This window comes from Mastomys coucha, unplaced genomic scaffold (assembly GCF_008632895.1).
Source record: "Mastomys coucha isolate ucsf_1 unplaced genomic scaffold, UCSF_Mcou_1 pScaffold19, whole genome shotgun sequence".
Lineage (NCBI taxonomy): Eukaryota > Metazoa > Chordata > Mammalia > Rodentia > Muridae > Mastomys > Mastomys coucha.
Genome location: NW_022196901.1, coordinates 18,624,441 through 18,644,496, shown reverse-complemented (window position 1 = coordinate 18,644,496; position 20,056 = coordinate 18,624,441). Strand labels below are relative to the sequence as shown.

Below are 20,056 nucleotides of genomic sequence, written 5' to 3'. Positions count from 1 at the left end.
GTTGCTATTTATGTCTTTCTTAAGGTCCTGTATCATCATCCTGATAAGTAATTTTTGATCTGAATCTTGCGTTTCTGTTGTGATGGTGTGTCCAGCACTTGCTATGGTGGGAGAATTGGGTTCTGATGATGGCAAGTGACCTTGGTTTGTGTTGTTTATTTTCTTACGTTTGCCTCCCCGCCATCTGGTTAACTCTAGTGCTACCTGCCCTTGCTAAATCTGACTGGAGTCTGTCCTTCCTGTGATCCTGGTTGTGTCAGAACTCCTCAGAGTCAAGCTGCCTTTGTGATCCTGTGATTCTGGGATCCTGTGATCCTGGGCTTGTCAGATCACCTGGGAGTGTGGCTTTCTCTGTGTGTTGTGGGACTGGCTGCAGAGCTTGTGTGCTTTGTGTTTTTCTTAATGCTGTGTTTATTTTATGGAACAGATTCTTGGCTCCTAAGTTTTTCAATTTTCAGATACTCAATATGTGGCTCAAAAGTCCATTTTCATGTATGAAGCTGTTGAATGGGATTGTTCTGCTTATTGAATCTTCACCCATCTGCCTGTCTTCATTAATTCTCTTCCACCCAATCAATGTCACCTCCTTACATTTTAAATGCCATCTGCCAAATGGTACTTTAGTATGAAGCATCTGTGCCAAGAAAAATTTCAACTTTTTTCTTAAGTTTTCATCTCCATTCTGCATTCAACAGCATGAGACACCTGGTAATTGAGAAGGCTGACAGTTCTTGAGTTTATCTGGTCCTTAAGATCAGTTCTTCAAAGCACCACTTATTTTGTTTTAATTTTTATGTATTTATCTTATGCATATGAATGTTTTGTGTGCACGCATGTCTGTGTACCATGTGCATGTCTGGTACCTGCAAAAGGGTGGGGTGGGGTGGGATCCCTTGGGACTGGAGCTACAGATAGCTGCAAGTCTCTGCATAGGTGCTGAGAGTAGGAACCACCCCAGGTCCTCTGGAAGACCAGACAGTGCTCTTATGTTGAGCCACCTCTCTGTCTCCCACTTGTAGCACTGTAAGCGCAGTAATTATACCCTTCCCTTCTGGAGAAAGGTGACTTCCCTCACATCCAAACATGAGATAATGAAGGCATTTGGAGCTGCGTATGATGGCTGGTTCTACCTCACTGGTTTTAAAGGCATTCTTTTCTTATTTATCAACTGAAGCCCCAGGATTCAGTGCTTCACAGAGTTTGAGTTTTTAGAAAAGAGATGTTCTTTTATCTCTGGCTATTTCTTTTTCTCTTTTAAAAATATTTTATTTAATAAAATTTATATGTGCATGTGTGTTTTAATCAAGTCTTTTCCCCCACTTCTCTCCCCTGCAGTTTCTTTCCTATCCTTCTTTCTTACTTTTTCTCCTAATTTCATATGATTTTTTTTAATCTTTATAATTTTTTGAAATGCCCACTGGGTCCATCTAGTCCTGCCTGTATATGTATGGATGTGGGACCATCTACTGCAGCATGGGTATCTTTTCAGGGCCAGCATCCCTAAAGAAAAGGCACTTTCTCAGACCCCTGCAGCCATCAATGGCTCATAGCTCCTCATATGGGGGAGGGACTTCATGGGTCCCTCCCTCTCCCTGCTAGGACTTTGGCTGCTTGATCTTGTGCAACTCTTGTGCCGTCTCAGATGCTGTGAGTTCACATGTGCAACTGAGCCATCATACTGACAAATAATGTTTCACTGGAGATATCCAGTCTCTCTGGCTCGTACAGTCACTGTTGCAGCTTACAGTGTTCACAAGTAAAACTACTGATGACTTTTCCCTGGTAGGATGCATAAAGCCTTCCAGCACCATGATCTAGGAAGTAAAAGAAGCATCTAGGATGGGACAAGCTTGGCTTCCCATGTCTTAGTACGTGGATATGTGGTATCTTCAGCAGTAGGATTTTACCCTAAGTTCTGGAGGGACCAAGAGCAAAGGCAAACAAAACAAAAAACAAAAACAAACCCTAAAACCAAACAAAAAATCACACCTCCACCAACAAACAACAAAAACCCAAGAAAACAAAAATTAACCCTGGAATTTGGAGGGGAGTTGTCTATGTGACCCTATTAAATAACAACTCAAAAGGGGGTAGGTGGCTCATACCCTGTATTGAGCTTTTTCCTGGATATTTCTGGGGGTGTCATTGTTCTCCATTATAAGGTAGCTCATTTTATATATGTCTATGTATGTGTATGTATATACATTTGAGGAGGCTTCTATGGTGGGTTTCCATAGAGCCCTTTAGTGTTGGGAGAAATGGGGTGAGGGATAGCGGGACAGGGTCTGAGAGGGAGAGTGGGAAGGGTAAGTAACCCCGAAGCCTGTGGCTGGCTCACAGAAAAGACCTGGTCTAAGCATGTAGACTGCAGATGTGCTTTACTTGCTCTATAGACTCAATAGTATGCTTTACACAGATCTTTAGGCTTGCTTTAATGAGACTAGACATCTGATGCTTTCATATAAATTTCTCCAGTATTAGGTTACTCTTGATTACATGACAGAAATGGAATGTTGCCTGGAGGTCTTTTGTTACTTGCTTTTGAAATATTGAAGAATGCCCTAATCTCTGCCTTACAGAGCAGGGCTTGGAAACTGCTTTTGTTGTGGTGGTTGTTGCTGCAATAGAATTGTTCTGGAGAATGGTGGCAGGTTCCCAAACGTTTCACATTTACTTACCATGCTGGTAAACAAAACTTTTATTAAATTAGAAAAACCTAGTCACTTACATGTCTTGAGGCAAAATATGACCTGTTTTCAAAGAATCTTCCCAAGTCCAGACAATGGTAGTTTCAGTTCTTTCTGTCCCTCAGTGTTCTCCCAGCAGAGGTCTGAGTCTGAGGCTTTCTGTTGAGTGATGGGAATGGAGAGGGAAAGGACAGCTTTCCCTCGGGAAGAAAGTAAAGTAAGAATGAACCAAATAGCCCTGCTGTAAGAAGTGATGCAGCTTAGTTTTCTGTGCATACTTATGCACATGCAAAGCCATGTATTGTAGCCACAGCCCATGTTAAGTCACCAACTACTTGGTTATGGGGTATGTGAGACCTAGTGCATGTCTTAGCATGGCTGTTAGGAGTCTCATGAGATGCTGTCTGCTGTGGGGGTGAGTGAGAGAACCTGAGTGAGCAGTGAGGGGGAGACAGACTTCTAATGAGATAAGCTTGAAAGTATACATTTTGTTAATGTTACAGTAAGTTTTCTCTTCAGTTTTTTTCTGCCACCTTTTCACCCATGATTTTGAGTTACTACTGAGAGTGTTTCTCTCCACCCCTCTCTCTGGTCTGTAGGAGCCCTTTCTGAAGAAGCAGTGCCAGCAGGCTATGGTTCCAGGACCTGTCTGTAGGAGCCCTTTCTGAAGAAGCAGTGCTAGCAGGCTATGGTTCCAGGACCTGTATTTTAGCTGGCATTAGCAGAATTAATTTGTGATAATGCAGTCGAGTTCTCCAGTTCTTAGGAGTCTAGGTGTTCTGTCCCATCCCCAGTGAGTGTAGACTCGCCTCTGGCAGTAGCATGGAACTCAGGATTATTTGGATCAGGCCTGTGGTGTACACATTAGACACATTAGGAGATAGTCGTGGGCCTAAGGAGATCTATCACTCCTGAGGCTTCGAAGACATAACTCTGTCTTTACATGTGGTTCAATATTGTTTCTAATCTAAACCGGCAGCTAAAGATGAAGTTTTTCTCATTTGCATGTTTATAAATGTGTGGGCTGCATGCATGTGTTCATGGGTGTTTGCATGTGTGTGGGTGCACTTGCACATGTGGGAGTGCATTTGTAGGTCCACATCTAATTGAGGCAGGGTCTCTGGGTGAAAACAGAGCACTCCATTGGCTAGTCTAGCCAGCCAGCTTTCTTTGGTAGTGTCCTGTCTCCGCCTCCAGGGTACTGGGACTACAATCAACAGCATGCCTGCCCGGCTTTGACGTGGGATCTGGGATCCTAAATCTGATCTTCACGTTTGTGCGGCAAGTGCTGTATGTCCTGAGCCATTGCCCTGCTTCTAGCGGCTAGTTCTGATGGTGATTTACCCTGATGGTATTAAGAGAGAAAAACTTCTTTAAAAAAAAAATTTGCTGTTGTTGAGTTATAATTTACATCACATAAAATTCACTGTCTTAGGTAAGGGTGCAGGGTTGATTTTATTTATTTTTATTCTTGTTCTTTTGATATTTTTATAAAGTTGCACTAAACACCAGCATGGAATTCTGGAAACGATGTCTTTCTTCATTTCCTTCCTTCGATGTTAATGACTAGGTTATTTTCTTTTGTATGAATTTGTCTGGTTTAGAGTTTCATAAAAATAAATTCTTTTAATTTGTTTAGACACTCCCAGAAACATCTTTGCCAAATTATGCCACAAATTTGAAAGACAAGAGTTCTTTAGTTTCATCTCTCTATAAAGTTATCCAGGAGCCACAAAGTGAGGTAAGTACATCACAGTTTGTATGAATAGTATTCAGTTATTTTTATTTAAATATAAACTATAGCATACATGTGTAGAGTAAGAAAATGTATATAATTGCAAAACAAGAACAAAATTAATTTCAGAGTATCATTCTCCAGAATGTAGACTAGAATCCTTCCTGTATCCCAAACCCATCGTTTTCGGGTTTCCTTCTCTGTATGTCTCTGACTCTCTATAGCCTTGAAATGTCTAAGTTGCTGCAAATAATCTTTTTTCTTCAGCAAATATTGATGTACCTGCTAAAAACCATTACTGTGGTGGACATTAAGGGCTCAAAAAGCAGTGATCTTCGTCCTGAGAGAGAACAGTGAAAGAGAAGAACTGAGGCTCTCCATGGTTTACATGTTTGTTACCTCTGATAGTCATCTGGGAACACACTTACCATTGTAACAAATAGTAAGAATGGACCTCGGGGCTGGAGAGGTGGCTCAGCGGTTAAGAGCACTGACTGCTCTTCCAGAGGTCTTGAGTTCAATTCCCAGCAACCACATGGTGGCTCACAACCATCTGTAATGGGATCCAGTACACTCTTCTGGTGTGCATCTGAAGACAGCTGCAGTGTACTCATATAAATAAAAAATAAATAAATCTTTTTTAAAAAGAGAAAGAAATAGGCCTGGGATATGGTTCAGTGGGAGAGCTCTTGCCTAGTGTATACTAGGTCCAGGGTTCAGTTGTTAGCATAATGAGCAAGAGAAAAACATTGGGACGAATATGGGGTTGGTGCTGTTCACAAGGTAACTTTGACCTCCTTAGCTTTCTTACCCATCTGTCTTTTGTTGTGAGGTGATGTAGAAAGACTCTTGGTCTTAGACTACCCAATATGCAGAGCTGGGAAGGAATACATTCTTTATAAGTTACCAGGTGTCATAGCAACAACAACAACCAGATCATGGACAAATAGAGCTTTCCATGTGGCAAGTAAACAAACACTCCCAGCAGCACGGAAGTCAAGAGATTTGAGGTGCAAGGCATTCTTGAATGCTGCCATTTGCTCTGCTAGTGCCTTTCTTATTTTGGGACTAGAAGGAGACAGCTCTGGAGTAGATGGAAAGGAGATGACTTGCATAATTCATTTTGTTTTTAAGTTTAGGAAAAGATGTGACAGACTTAAAATCAGTCTCAGTCTCTGTCTTTCTATCTGTCATCTGTCTCTGTCTCTCTCTTTGTCTGTCTGTCATCCCTGACCCCCTCTCTCAGCAGGGTCTTACTTTGTAACCCTAGCTGTCCTAGAACTCACTATATCGTCATCTACCCCTGCCTCCTGAGCCCTGGCATTGCTGGTCTGCCACAAATCTCTTTATTCAGTGTTAGGTAATATACTACATGGATCCATGGTCCTTTGCAACCAGACTGTGCACTGTAGGAGATAGTGTTATTTGAGTAATGAATTTGTGGTAATTACTCAGGGAGGGAGTCGTAGTCTACTTACTATGCTGTGGAGTAGTACACTGTGAATGAGATGCTGGCAGGCGTAGGGATTTTCCCGATAAGCCTTCATCTGGAATGATTTAATCAAAGGTATGTTTGCCTTGTCTTTTCTTCACCAAGCTGCTTTCCTCTCTTCTCTTGTTGTCCAGGCTTCCTTTACAAGCAGCCCTCAACTTCCAATGAGTTTGAGCTATGCTTTCATAGGGAACTAGTCCAAAATGTCATCAAGCCACTAGCAACCCAACATGTTCAATTGCCATTTTAAAATACATTCATGTTATCTAGGCTTGTATTTCTCACATTATATATTATTGTTTTCCTGCATTTGTAAATGTCAGCTCTCTCTCCTTTCTGGCTCTTATGTGTACTGTCCATCATGGTCCATAGCCTTTCTGTCTCCATTTTCTTATATGGAAAAGTATGCCTAGTCGTAGTCTAGTTACAGTAAAGTGGGAATTGATCCTGTTTCTATATAAATAGTACTTTGCAAGCTGTAAAACATTAAACAGATGTTGGTGTTTATTTGTATTGGCTCCAAATGTGTAATTTTAATCTTTTTGCAACATGTTTTTTTTCTTTTCTTTAAATCTGTCTTCACTTAATTATGCTTTCATTGGGCAATTTTTTTTAAATTTGAGATTTAAAATGGTCATAAAGACTTTGACTATTTTGACTTAAAGTTGATTATGTGTTCTTACAGAGTGTTTTGGATTAATTTTCTAGCAAGGTTTATAATTGGAAATGCTAGTTAAATTTCACAAGCTTCGTGGATTGATTCAATTAAACCTTGCTTAGGGATTTGGAAATGTGAGTGCTGGGGCACAGTGAGAGTGCTGGAGCACAGAGCAGAGTTACTTTGTTTTCTTTGAGACAGTCTTACCTTTGCTCTCTAATGCCACTGTGATGTGGAAAAGATACCCTTATGAATGAGTAGCTGCCAGAAGGTGGATTTTTTTTTTTTTTTAAGACAGGGTTTCTCTGTGACCTTCATTGTCCTGGAACTCACACTGGCTGGCCTTGAACTCACAGAGATTCACCTGCCTCTGCCCTCCCCCACCATCTGCCTCCCCAAGTGCTGGGATTAAAGGCATGCACCACCTTTATAAGCAGTCTCCTTGTCTGTTTTTTGTTGTTGTTGTTGTTGTTTTTGTTTTGTTTGTTTGTTTTTTTGTTTTTTGCCACAGAGAATGGAACCCACAGCCTTGGGTGTGCCCGTGCTAGGTGAGCATGCTGCCTGGGAGCCACATTCCAAGCCCTGATTTTAGAAGAAGATAGTTTGACTTAATCCTTACTTTACTTACTTAGTCTATTTGAAATAGAAATTTATACTATTCATTGGTTTCTCTTTGTTGTTATTATTAGTAATAGAAATCTACTTGGTATCTTGATGTAATTTGCTGTTTGTTAATGAAATATGTAGCTTGTTCAGGTTTTCTTGGAAAGCAGTGCCTGTGAACCTCCTGACACGTTTGACTATGCTTTGTGTTTGATCACAATGTATGACTTAAAGGAACGTTTGAGAGATATGACATCTCTTAACTTGCTTATCTGGTTTTTAAGAGTCTTTAATAAAGATACAGTTAGCACCACTAACATAATTTGAATGGGAGTATAGTGGGGAAGAACAAGGCTGTAGATGATTCTAATTTATAAAACCCTGGTTTCAACAACAGATTGGGTGTAATGGCTCTGTAGCTGTCCTGGGTTTCAACAACAGATTGGGTGTAATGGCTCTGCAGCTATCCTGCACACTAGGCTTCGCACACATGGGAACAAGCTGTGGACCAAGATTCCTGTTCAGTTCTTTTCTGCCCTGCAGACAAACCCTGATATGTTGGCTTCTAATCTATTAAGAAGGCGTGAAGGAAGAGGCTTCTTACAGCTTCGCCCAGAGGGAAAGCTACAGGGCCTGAGTGAGAGCAGTTGTGAGAGCCGTAGAGCATCTTGCTGACATGTTGCAGTGTTCTGCCACTAGAATCTAAACTTTCTGAGATAGCTGGCCAGCGACTAGTTTTACTTTAAGAAAATTAAAACATTTATATGTTTCAGACAAAACCATTTTGAGAAACCTTGTATAATTCATACAGTGGTGTCATCACATACATGTTTACTATGTCATCTTCTTCCAGTTACTGGAGCCTGTGTGTCACCAGCTCTTTGAGTTCTACCGCAGTGGGGAGGAGCAGCTGCTGCGGTTCACTCTGCAGTTCCTCCCAGAGCTGGTGTGGTGTTACCTCACTGTGTCGGCCGGCAGAAATGTGCACAGCAGTGGCTGCGTTGAGGCTCTTCTTCTAGGGGTTTACAACCTGGTTTGTATTTCACAGATTAACAATCTGCTTTTTTGGAAAACTGCTTTTCATTTTAATAAAACTACGATTCATTTAAAAGAAAAAAGAATCTAAGGGTATTGGGGCACACATAATTATCTAAACAAATTTTTATGGGATGAATGAAAGCTGAAACTTTCATAGAGATAATAAATAATTTAAGAATAAGAATGCCACTGGGCAGTGGTGGTCCACACCTTTAATCCCAGCACTTGGGAGGCAGAGGCAGGTGGATTTCTGAGTTCGAGGGCAGCCTGGTCTACAGAGTGAATTCCAGGACAGCCAGGGCTACACAGAGAAACCTTGTTTCAAAAAACCACACACAAAAAAAATAAGAATGCCACCACCAGTGGGGGTTTTAGTTTATGGTGGTTTTTTTGTTGTTGTTTTTGTTTGTTTGTTTGTTTGTTTGTTTGAGACAAGGTCTCACATTGTAGCTCTGACTGGCCTGGAGCCTGTTACTTCTAATAGACTGGCCTCAAACTAACAGAGATCTGCCTGTCTTTCAAGTGCTAGGATTAAAGGTGTGTGCTGCCATGCCTAGTTACTGCTATTGTTGAATTTTTAAATTCAATATCTGTTTAAGTGTATCTTTAAGCTGGTTTTTGCCTTCACACACACACACACACACACACACACACACACAGCCAGTAGAAAGGCCTCATATGATATTGACTGGTCACGCCATGTAAGTCCCCACCGTCTCCTGAGCACATGCATTGTAGTTAAGGGTTTGTGTGGCTCAGCCTGAGTGTCAGCTATGGCAGGAATTTCTGAATGCTTATGCTTTGTGTTCTTCAAGATGGAAAGGAAAGGTGGGGTCCTTCTGTAGACACATCTCATGTTTAATTGACTTAGAGAATGTAACTTGTTAGTACAGAACAATCACTTCACTCTCTATGCCCCAGCCATCTCGAGAAAGTGGAACGTTAATTTAGTTGGGCATTTTCTATGCTGAACTATAGTGGTCTGCTCGGCTTTTGTTTTGAAAATGCAACAGTGCTCGTGTTACTTACTGATGCTAATGGTAACTGATAAAGGATTGCCAAAGTTCAAGAGTTTTAACTGTCTTTAAATTCCTTTTATTCTAGTCTTTAAAAATTTGTCTTAGAGGGAAGAAAGGGGAGGGAGAGATGTTGCAATTAATATTATAACCTCAAAAAATTAAACCTGGACAAATTGTCCTAATAACTTAATTTTATTTTTAAAACATTACATGCAAAAAGTGACTTTTAAGATATTTCTTTTTACTTTTATAGGAAATAGTTGACAAGCACGGACATAGTAAAGTATTGAGTTTTACAATTCCATCTTTATCCAAACCATCAGTCTTTCATGAAGTAAGTAGCTATTTATCAAAGCATATTTGTTGGGTCCTAAGCTCTAGTAGTCCCATAAGTTAGGGTGTGGTTACCTGTGCACAGAAGAGAATCATTAGTACCTCAAAAGGTACTGATCAGCACCACACGGAGTGGTTACTCTTTCAAAAAATAAGTCAAAATCACTGAAGTAGCTGATAGTGAGAGCCTTATTGAAAGCGATTTTATCTTTATGTAATGGGTAAGGCTCATCTTAATTTGTGTCTGTGTGGGGTGAAGTGAATAATTGTGTGCTCTATAATGGAATTTTGGAAATTAAACATTCTAATTTTCATTTGTGGTTTAGTTTTAACTTGTTATTAAATCTTGGAGTAGAAATGTGACAGACAGTCTGAATATCCCTAAGCTATATGGTGCGCCTAATAGGTCCTCTCCATGCTTTGTGCATTCTCAATATCACCTTCAACAAAACAGCATCTCTTCTCTAGCCTTCCAGCATTGGGTCTATGGCACTGACGGAGAGCGCGCTATCCCAGCATGGCTTATCAAAAGTCATATACAGTGGTCCCCATCCTCAACGGGAGATGCTGACGGCACAGAACAGGTATACTGCAAAGGCACAATTCTCCTAGCACGCTAAGTTACTTAAAAATTGTTTCAGTAACATTTATAATATTTAGTGAGTTAAATTTGACACTTATGTGGATATCAGTCATTTTAGAAAAGAACCAGGCCTACCTAGACTGCTGCCCTGTGCTTTGCCGCAGGCACCGTCTGTATTTTGGAGGATGCATGCCTCTTACTTGCAGACTTCCTTTTCCTTTGAGGTTCCTTATTGTGTCTGTAATGTGTAAGCCTGGTTCTGCTGCATAAGGTCAGTTAACATTCCTCTGGTTTGTCTTCAGGTTTGAAGTGTTGACATTCCTTCTGTTGTGTTACAATGCTGCCTTAACCTACATGCCCAGTGTTTCTCTGCAGTCACTGTGTCAGATGTGTTCAAGGTAAACCAGATTTCCTAGGTTTCTTTTTTTTTTTTAAAGATTTATTTATTTTATTTTATATGTATGAGTACACTGTAGCTGTACAGATGGCCGTGAGCCATCATGTAGCTGCTAGGAATTGAACTCAGGACTGCCTCGCTCGATTGGGCCTCTCTGCTTGCTCAGGAGTAATACAGTGTAGCTGTCTTCAGATGAACCAGAAGAGGGTGTCAGATCTCATTATGGGTGATTGTGAGCCACCATGTGGCAATCCTGGGCTATGTGAATGTAGGACTGCTAGTTTGTTGCATACCTAAGTTATTGTTATGTGATTGTTGGTTTAAAATATTGCATACGTCAGTGTACAGTTCAGCCTACTGAGCACTTAGAGAGTGGTTTAGAAATAGTACCCATCAAAAAGCACAGCCATGAGTGTCCAGCTGAGTAATGTGTGGGTGGGATAGTAAATAACAAGGCCTTATATTACTTCTACAACAATGACATGGTTATAATTTTTTAACTTGTGGAATATGATAGGGTGATTCTTTTTATCTTGTTTGCTTTTATTTACCTATATTTACTGTGTTCTAGTTTTATGCCAAAAAAAATAAGAGAGCATGGCATTATGGGTTTTCTTCATTTAAAAAAATAGAGGTAAATATGTTGGTTATTGGGATATATTATATAACACTAAAATATGTGTGTAAAATGGGTGTTCTGTCTGGAGTAAAAGTGGTTTATTCTACCTGCAGTTATTTTTTTCTCAGTCTCCCTACTTATTTTATTCTTGGTATTAAAGAGTTTTGAGTTTCTTGCAATGTCCAATGAGCTTATGTTTATTCTTTGAATTAAAGGCCTTTTAAGAAAACATTTTTGGGGCCTTGAGAGATTGCTTATCAGTTAAGAGTGCTTTTTAACATTTGATGGCTCACAACCACCATAACTCCAGTTCCAGAAGATCCAAAGTGCTTTTCTGGCCTCCTGGGGCATATACACATACATTTCCATACGCACACAAAGACACACATACATAAAAATAAAAATAAGTCTGAAAAAAGAAGATATTTTTAAAATGTCTTTGGTATTTGAAATGTTTTTCAGGAAATTTTTAGATGTTTAAATGTGTGTGTCTGTGTGTGTGTGTGTATGTGTGTATGTGTGTCTGTGTGTGTGTGTGTGTGTGTGTGTGTGTGTGTGTGTGTGTGTGTGTGTGTGTCTGTGTGTGTGTCTGTGTGTGTGTCTGTGTGTGTGTCTGTGTGTGTGTGTGTGTGTGTGTGTGTGTGTGTGTAGGTGCAGATGCCATGGTCGGCTTGTGGAAGTCAGAGAATAATGCTCAGCAGTCAGTTCTCTCTCGCCCTCTCTTCACTTTTTGGGATGCTGGGATTGAACTTAGGTTACCAGGCTTGATGCGTGTCTCCACTTGAAGAGCCCACTCTGCAGCTCCACTCTGGGATTTTGTAGGTGGCAGTGATGTCTACAAGTACAGGTCAATTGTATTAATTAATTAATGTGCTATCAAGTTGGGACTGTATCACTGCTGATGCAAAGTGAGAAAGCAGCCATTTTCTAGTAAATGACCTAAAAATAGAATCTTCTTGTTTCTCTCTAAGTTTGTATTGATGCTAGACATTTTAGGCAATACATATATGCACAAGGAAGGAAAACAGGTCTGCAATCTCATAGCTCTAGCTTTTTCTGAGAAGTACTGTATGCCTGTATTATATTGTGTACAAGCTGAGATCATGGCCCATGTGTTGTTTTTGCAATTTCACACGACCCCCATCATTTAGGTAGATATCCCACACACACTAGGGCTGAGATCCAGGGCTTCACACATGCTAGGCAAGCACTCCATTAACAGGCTCTTTGCAGACAGGGTCTCTCTGTATGGCCCTGGCCATCCTGGGCCTTGCTGTATAGACCAGGCTGGCCTGAACTCACAGAAATACATGTGTCAAAGGATGCACTACCACCACCCTGCCCCTAAGGAGATTTTTTTTAAAGCACAGTTTAATTGTATTATAGTACTTTGGCTAGTATATATAATTGGCTCTGCGTTGGACTTAAAGATAGTTCTAGTCACTGTCCTACACTTTGTAATCCTTAATTTTCATCATCATATAGATATATATAATTGACCAGGGAGTCAGTTCATTGTCATCACTTAGTTCATGAAGCTTGAGTCTGGGCTGTAGTAATTTTTCTGATCCTGAAATTTGTACCAAGAATTTAATCAGGAATTAAAGATTATACTAAAGATCTGTTAATGGTAAGTTCCATGTAATGTCCCCAGAGTTATTGATAATCAAATTGATCAAAATTAGTAAACCAGCCAGTGAGCCTGTGACTCACCAACTGTGCACACTGCCTGCCTTGGGCTTTCCAGTCTTTTCCCAGTATATCATAGTCAGTGAAATGTTACAGGCATTCTGTCTGGGAGATTGTTTAATAGATACTAGATTTGTTATTTCTATTGTTGGTCCATCGATATTAGAAAGTCATCTGCATGTGACAAATACGCTTCCTTCCGTCTTTCCAGAATATGTGTCTGTGGATATCCCCGACAACATGTGAGAAAATACAGAGGTGTGAGCAGCAGGATACCGATTTCATCCGGCTTCATGGTGCAGATGCTAACAGGAGTGTATTTTGCCATGTAAGTATGTCTCTTATACAAAGCATACTGTTGGCCTTTGGCCTATAGCTTGTCAGGCTGTTTCTATAACAGTGTGGCCTCAATAGATAAACAATCATCCTGTTTTTATGAATGAAAAGGAATCAATCAAGTTCTTAATAGTTTGATCATTTAAAATACACATTTTAAAGTTGTGCTGAATTTCAGACTGACTAAAACACTTCATTATTTTTAAAATTCAGGGTCAGAATGAAGACGGGTAAAATGTGAACATGCTCAGTTCTTCTGCACATGACTTTTGGGCTATGATTTTCAAATTGGATTTTTAAAATTCCAATGCCTACTTTTTTCTGTTTCTAGAAATTTTAGCTCTTAAAAAGCACATTAGAGAATCTTCAATCAGAAATAACCTATTGATTATTACTAAGGTAGAGTGTATACTTGAATCCTGTCTTGCCCTTTGTAATTCTCAGTGACTCAAATGACAAGGCACTTTGCATTATAGTCACTTGATACGTTAATTTACTCTAGTAGATAGTGAGCTTCTCAACTCAGGGAAGAATTTATGGTGTAGGCGGATGGCCTATACCTCATAAAGTTTTACTGAGGACAGTTGTGTTCATATGTGTGCACACTGGCTGTGGCTGCCTCCCTGTCGTGATGTTAGCATTAAGTAGTTCTGATAGAGACGGCATGTCCCACAGTTTAAAACATTGGATTTAGGGGAGGTAGTTGTTGTTGTTGGAGATAGCATGTCCTTGAATGGATGCTATGGCCTCTTGATCAGAGTAATGGAGTTACAGATGTGTTACATGCCTAGCTCTAAAATACTTGTTTACTGGCCCTTAACAGGAGCTCTCCTAAGTTTTGTGTTAGATTGTGTGGATCCAGCCCCACAGAGCCTGGGTACATGATAGTTTTCTTCTTCTCACTTCACTTTGAGTGTCTTCTCTCTGTCTGCCATCATGCCTAACTTATCTTTTCCTTGACTTAATAGACTTGATCCCCAGTTACCCCAAGGTCACTGAAGGCTTTTCATGTCTTGCTGTTTTGTGTCTATCCTTTTTATTCTGCTCTTTCTGATAGCGCAGAATAACTGTTTCTCCCTGAAATCTCAGTTTACTCGTGCGAGTTCCAGTCTTGCCCACCAGAGCATGTAAAACAGTGGTCATAGTAATTTAAGGTACCCTGGCGGCTTCAGGTCTGTCTTTCTTATATTTACTTAATTTTTGTGTTATCAGGGGCTGAACCTAGTGTTTCATATGAGTACTCTACTACTTAACTGTATCTCTGGCCCTGAATTTAGTTCAATTAATTACTTTATTTATTGACAACATTCTTTCCTCTTGGTTTATATAATATGTCCTGTAATTTTTGATTGTTCATGATTTCATTCAGAAGTAGGGCAATAGAAACTTATGTAAATACGATTTATGCCTGAAAATGAGAATGATTCTTTATCTAGAGTACTAATGAAACTTTGTAGGTGGTGCTATGAAGGTGTTAAGAGTCAGAGCCTAGGGCCCCGGCAGCATTAACAAGAAATAGTGAAAAGCAGAAAAAAAGGAGTTCTACTCAATGTAGCCATATTGAGAGAGGAACAAATTATAGAAGACAAGAGGGATACATAGCCGCAGTCCGCCTCTCATGGATCCATCATTGTCTCTGCTTCAGTCTCTTTTGCAAGGTGTGGTGACAAGTTGTCAGACTGCTGACTTGAATTCCTGGAAGACAAGCTCCCTGTCCAGCAGGCACTGCAGCCCAAGTCCTTCTCTGTGAGCTAGAGACTCTTGGGGAAACTGCTGTTTCTTGAGGTTCACATACAGCTTCAGTGGGCTTACAGCTAAAGGGATGGACACAAATGTCTCTCCCTGCTCTTGCCAGGATGGTGTCAGCGGGGTTGTTATACTATTGCCATAGTTACATTCTGGATAATTTCTACAAATCCCCCTACTTTTACCTAGTATTTTGGGTGGGAGCTGGATTGCTGACAAGTTTTTCTTCTTCGGGTTTCTTTGTATACCTGTCCCTCAGAGAGGGTCTCCTTTCCCATGTTTTAGGCCCTCCTTCAGCAATAGAATGCTGTTCTTAGCTGGCCCACCTTTCACCTGCTGCAGCACTTGGGAGAGCAGGTCCTGCACCTCATCTAGGTGGCGCAGTAGAACTGGCCTTGGTGGTGAGGGGGCATGGGTAAGCTAGCCTGGAGAACAGGAGAGCTAGCTCTATCCCTTGCTGGCTGTGGCATTTGAAGAGCTAGCCAGGGCAGTGTGGGAGAGTTGGCCCTGATGGCTTGGGTGTGGGAGATCTAGCAGACTGACTAACTCAGCTACCACCCAGGCCCAGATCCAGGGCGGAGTTGTCCCACCCCAGCATCTATCTCATCTATGAACTGCTGGAGTGCAAAGCTGCAGGATCTCCACAGCAGAGGCCAACAACAGTATATCTGAGAGGAATCCCAGTGAGGAGCCTGTATTGATAGTGTAGCAGAAGCCAGGGGCCTTGAACCAGACAAGTGACTCATTGTAATGAACATTTGCAAGTAAAGACTATGTATAAAAGAGTATACTGTGACACACGGAAGCTTCTACAATGAGATGGGGTTTTTGTTTTTTTTTTTTTTTTCTGGTTTTGTTTTGTTTTTGTTTTTTTCTTTTTTGGGAGGATGTTGCAAGGGCAAATTTGAAGGGATGGGGAGTTCAATGGGGTTGGAGTGCATGATGTGAAATCCAGAAAGAATCAAAAAGTTAAAAATAGAAAAGTAAGGTTTTTTTCTTATTTCTCAGTATACTCTAGCCTAGCAGTGATGGAATGTCAACAGTTTCTTTCTCTATTGTCCTGATCCCTGTCAATTGTAGGCAGACTCCTTGTCTCTGAGTGGTGTGACTGAGGGGGAGGGGCCTCAGTGTTCTTGCCTCTCTTCAGAAGCAGAGAACCCCTAGTTATCTCAGCATAGACTGCAGTCTATATCCCTGTTTCCCTCAGAGCCACAGTTCTTCCTCAGCTGTGCCTTGGGGATAACAGGGTGATAGGATTGGCTCTTCTCTCCCCCAAAGCTGTACAACTTTTGCTCATATGAAAAAGTGTCTGGCAGGCCTGTGCTTTTCCCATGGCAGTTGCCACTCTGCTTCTTCAAGCCTGCACCACCAAGGGCCACCTTTCTGGTCCCCAGTCCTGCTTCCCGTGTTTCTTGCTGATACCTACAGGAGGCATGGAGGAAGTCCATGAAGCGGTATGAATGGTCTGTGTATGTGCTCCAGAGGTTTGTAAGCCCTGCTACCTCCAGAGCCAGCTTTGTACTATATTAGAACCTGGTAGAGAGCTAAGTTACTTCTCATCTGATGCCTGTGGCCTCCCTCTCTCGGGCTCAGATGCTTGGCTGTTCCCCCTCAACTCTTGATGGGTTCATTAAAAGTTCCGGTTTTGAAGATAACCTGGGTGTATCTTGGCTTCAGATAGGAGTAATGCCTTTCCCTATTGAGCCTCTCTTGTGCTCTTGATATAATTCATGTTTCTTTATTTTGTTGACAGAGACATGACAGAGATATGTCTGTTGACTTGAATCACTCAGTTGATTTCTTAGGAAGTGTTTGATATATCATTGAAAGTTGAACATATGTAATATATACATGCCAGATTTCTTATCTCTTGTGTTTGCAACATGCATTATGTTCCCTTCTAAGTGGCCATCAGAATTCAAAGGAACATCTACATAGGAAAGTGGGTAGGCTTGGCTTCTCAGTGAAACCATGGGAACTACATGGTAATTTGACCATAATTGTTCAGAAAATTATTCCAAAGTATATAATTTATTATGTTCTGAGTTACTTTGACAGTGTAAGATGCCTGAAATTGCCTTAGCTCGTTGATTTCTGTTCTATAAATACTCATGTTCCTTAGAGAAGAAATGTACATATATGAAATTTTCTTTGCTATTAATAGGCTTTCAGATAATAGGAATTCAGTGACATAAAAATACATTTTTAAGGAGAATAGAATGTTAAGCAGTGTGCGAATGTGGTCTGTTGCTTTCTTTAGTAAAGATAAATAGTTCCTCATTATGCTTTGTTTTGTTATATAGGATAAATTTAAAATAATACTTTGTTTAACCCCCATGTTTTGCAGATACAATGGAGAATGGGACCTAGCTCAGAAAGCATTGGATGATATTATATACAGAGCCCAGCTAGAATTATACCCAGAGCCTCTGCTGGTAGGTTCTGTACTTCATGCAGTTTTTAACTGACAATTTTTTAGTTTAGAACTATGCATTGAGAAGTAATTCATGGCATATAAAAATGACTCTAATACTCAGCACTTTGTTGTACTAGGAAATATTACACTTAAAAGTGTTTGTATGGGGCTGAAGAGATGCATCAGCAGTTAAGAGCACTGAGTGCTCTCCCAGAGGTCCTGAGTTCAATTCCCACCAACCACATGGTGGCTCATAACCATCTGTAATGGGATCTAATTCCCTCTTCTGGTATGCGTGAAAACAGAGCATGTGTGTATGTGTATATGTGTGTGTGTGTGTGTGTGTGTGTGTGTGTGTGTGTGTGTGTGTGTGTATGTGTGTGTGTGTACTTGTATAAGCTGGTGGTGGTATACACCTTTAATCCCAGCACTTGGGAGGCAGAGGCAAGCCTCTGAGTTCTAAGACAGCCATGGCTACACAGAGGAAACCTTGTCTTGAAAAACAAACAAAAAGCACTCGTATAAAATTTGGAGATTTAATTAGATTGACTTAGGATATTTAACTAATAGTACTCTCTTCTGCTTATAAGAATTCTAGCATTCTAAATACATTTGCCAGTTAGCATTTGCAACTGAGAAAGAAACCTAGTTTAATATTTGCCAATCACAAAGCTCATTCCTTCATAGTGTTTTGAAGTATAAGCACCCCTCTGGCTCTCTTACTCCCTATTTGGGAGGGTTTAAGTATCATCATATTAATATACCTTGGGGAAAATATTCTTCTTATGAATTTGTTAACACTTAGCCTTATATTTTATCTAAAGTAAATAATGCATCTGTTTACCAATCTTAAAATTTTTTTTTCCTTTTAGGTTGCTAATGCAATAAAGGCTTCATTGCCTCATGGTGCCATGAAATCTAGTAAGGAAGGTACAAGGTGTATTCAGGTGGAAATCACACCAACCTCCTCTAGAATATCAAGAAATGCAGTCACCAGCATGTCAATAAGAGGCCACAGGTGGAAAAGACATGGTAAGCGCGCACTCCTCAGGTCTGAGCACTGCTGGCTCTCTCACAAGGCCCTCTGCAGCTGTGGTGTTAGCACCTTAGGAAGCAACACCATCCTAGCCTGGAAAACAAGACTCCCAGGTTCTCATCCAGGGCCACAGACAATGAGAGGGTGACACATCTTAGGTTAGGCATGTGAGTGAAGAATTCTTAGAGTTTACCTACTGCAGTTAGGAGGAGAGTAAGAAAGTGTATGCAGTCACTGATAGTCTACTGCGCGGGTCAGGCATTCTGCATGCAGGTTTGTTCATGTTGGAGTAGGAGTACCCACCAGTGACCTTCCATTCCGTCGGGACTCCCTGGGAAAGGGTACCATGCTGTCAATACACTAGACATTTCTATTTTACAAATTCATTTTCACTCAAGGTTATATTAGTTTTCTTTCTTGGCTGCTTCACTTTACTATTTTAAAGTGTTGCTGGAAGTTAACTGCATTCGCCATGCGTCCCCATGCTTTGCCACTTCCTCTCTTCTCCTTTAATCTCCTTATCATTCCACCCCTTTTTCCTGTTGTTCCTTCTCTCCTCTCTAACCGAGAAGAGTGAGAGCCAGACAAGTAATGCTACCTTCCTCGAAAGTGACTGTCACCACGTCTTTGCCGTGCGTGCATGGAGCGTGTGTTAAGGGGACCTACTCATCTGCACTGAAGGGAGAAGAGCAGCTCGCTCTGGGAGACTGCTTCAGAGCTGCGCTCCTGTGCTGTACAGAGGGGCGGGAAAGGGAAGGACGAGTTACAGCTTGTAACAGAAAGCTGATCCTGACTGGAAAGGCTTGCCACTTCCCTGCAGACACACTGAGAGAATATGCCAGAAAAGAAGGATGATGTTACAGTGTAACCAATGGCCATTGTTGATCTACTCATTTTTGAAATGAATCTGTGAGTCCTGAAGGTCCAACCGGGAGTCATAAAAAAGTTGGTGATGCTTGCTATTAGGCAGCTACAAAATCCATACAAGATCTACTTAAACATGCCAACGCCAGACATACTTCCATGTCTTCAGTGAAGTTATGCTGTTAAATGAGAATACACTACAGAAGGAAAGTGTATTTAATGGATGCCCAGCCTCCCCGTGTGAAAGAAGGTCCAGATGTGACAAACTGAGCTCCAAATGGCCACTGCACTGCCACTCACTCCCAAACTGCTGCTGCAGAGGCATGCAAGAGCGGATTCTCATGGCGTTTCTACCTTCCTTCTCTCAGTTTAGATTGGGAATGGGGTGAGGGATGTGGGTTGTACAATTCAAGCATGAGAAATATTGAAGCTCTCGTGTGTGTGTGTGTGTGTATGAGAGAGAGAGAGAGAGAGAGAGAGAGAGAGAGAAAACACACGTGTGCTTTCAGGTGTGGATTTACAAGAAAGAGATATATAACATATCCTGTAACAAGATGGAAGTTATTTTTCAGAAACATTTTGTAGGAAAAAAATGACCAAAACAAGAACCAAAGAGTCCTTAACATATACTGTGTCTTTGATGCCCCTATCAATCTAGGTTTTATTTTGGCTGCTCCTTGCAGACTGTCTCAGGCTACAGCTTCATTAAAGTATCCCTTCTACTACCTGTTCCTTTATGTTTGTTCAGCCTCACTGCACTTGAGTGCCTTCTGTTGATGATAGCAAAAGTGTCATAATTGAGGAT

At 40.9% G+C, this 20,056-nt stretch overlaps 1 protein-coding gene across 5 annotated transcripts in view; it reads left to right on the top strand.

The window, feature by feature from the left end:
* Positions 1–20,056, top strand: part of Fam126a (family with sequence similarity 126 member A) — a 146,498-nt gene that overhangs the window by 35,417 nt on the left and 91,025 nt on the right. For all 5 annotated transcript variants that reach the window (XM_031380131.1, XM_031380128.1, XM_031380129.1 and 2 more), the window contains exons 3-10: positions 4,327–4,428; positions 8,029–8,208; positions 9,486–9,566; positions 10,034–10,149; positions 10,451–10,546; positions 13,065–13,181; positions 17,283–17,370; positions 18,224–18,383. In XM_031380131.1, the coding sequence (XP_031235991.1) occupies positions 4,327–4,428; positions 8,029–8,208; positions 9,486–9,566; positions 10,034–10,149; positions 10,451–10,546; positions 13,065–13,181; positions 17,283–17,370; positions 18,224–18,383 (940 nt within the window). The remainder of the gene's footprint in view (positions 1–4,326; positions 4,429–8,028; positions 8,209–9,485; positions 9,567–10,033; positions 10,150–10,450; positions 10,547–13,064; positions 13,182–17,282; positions 17,371–18,223; positions 18,384–20,056) is intronic.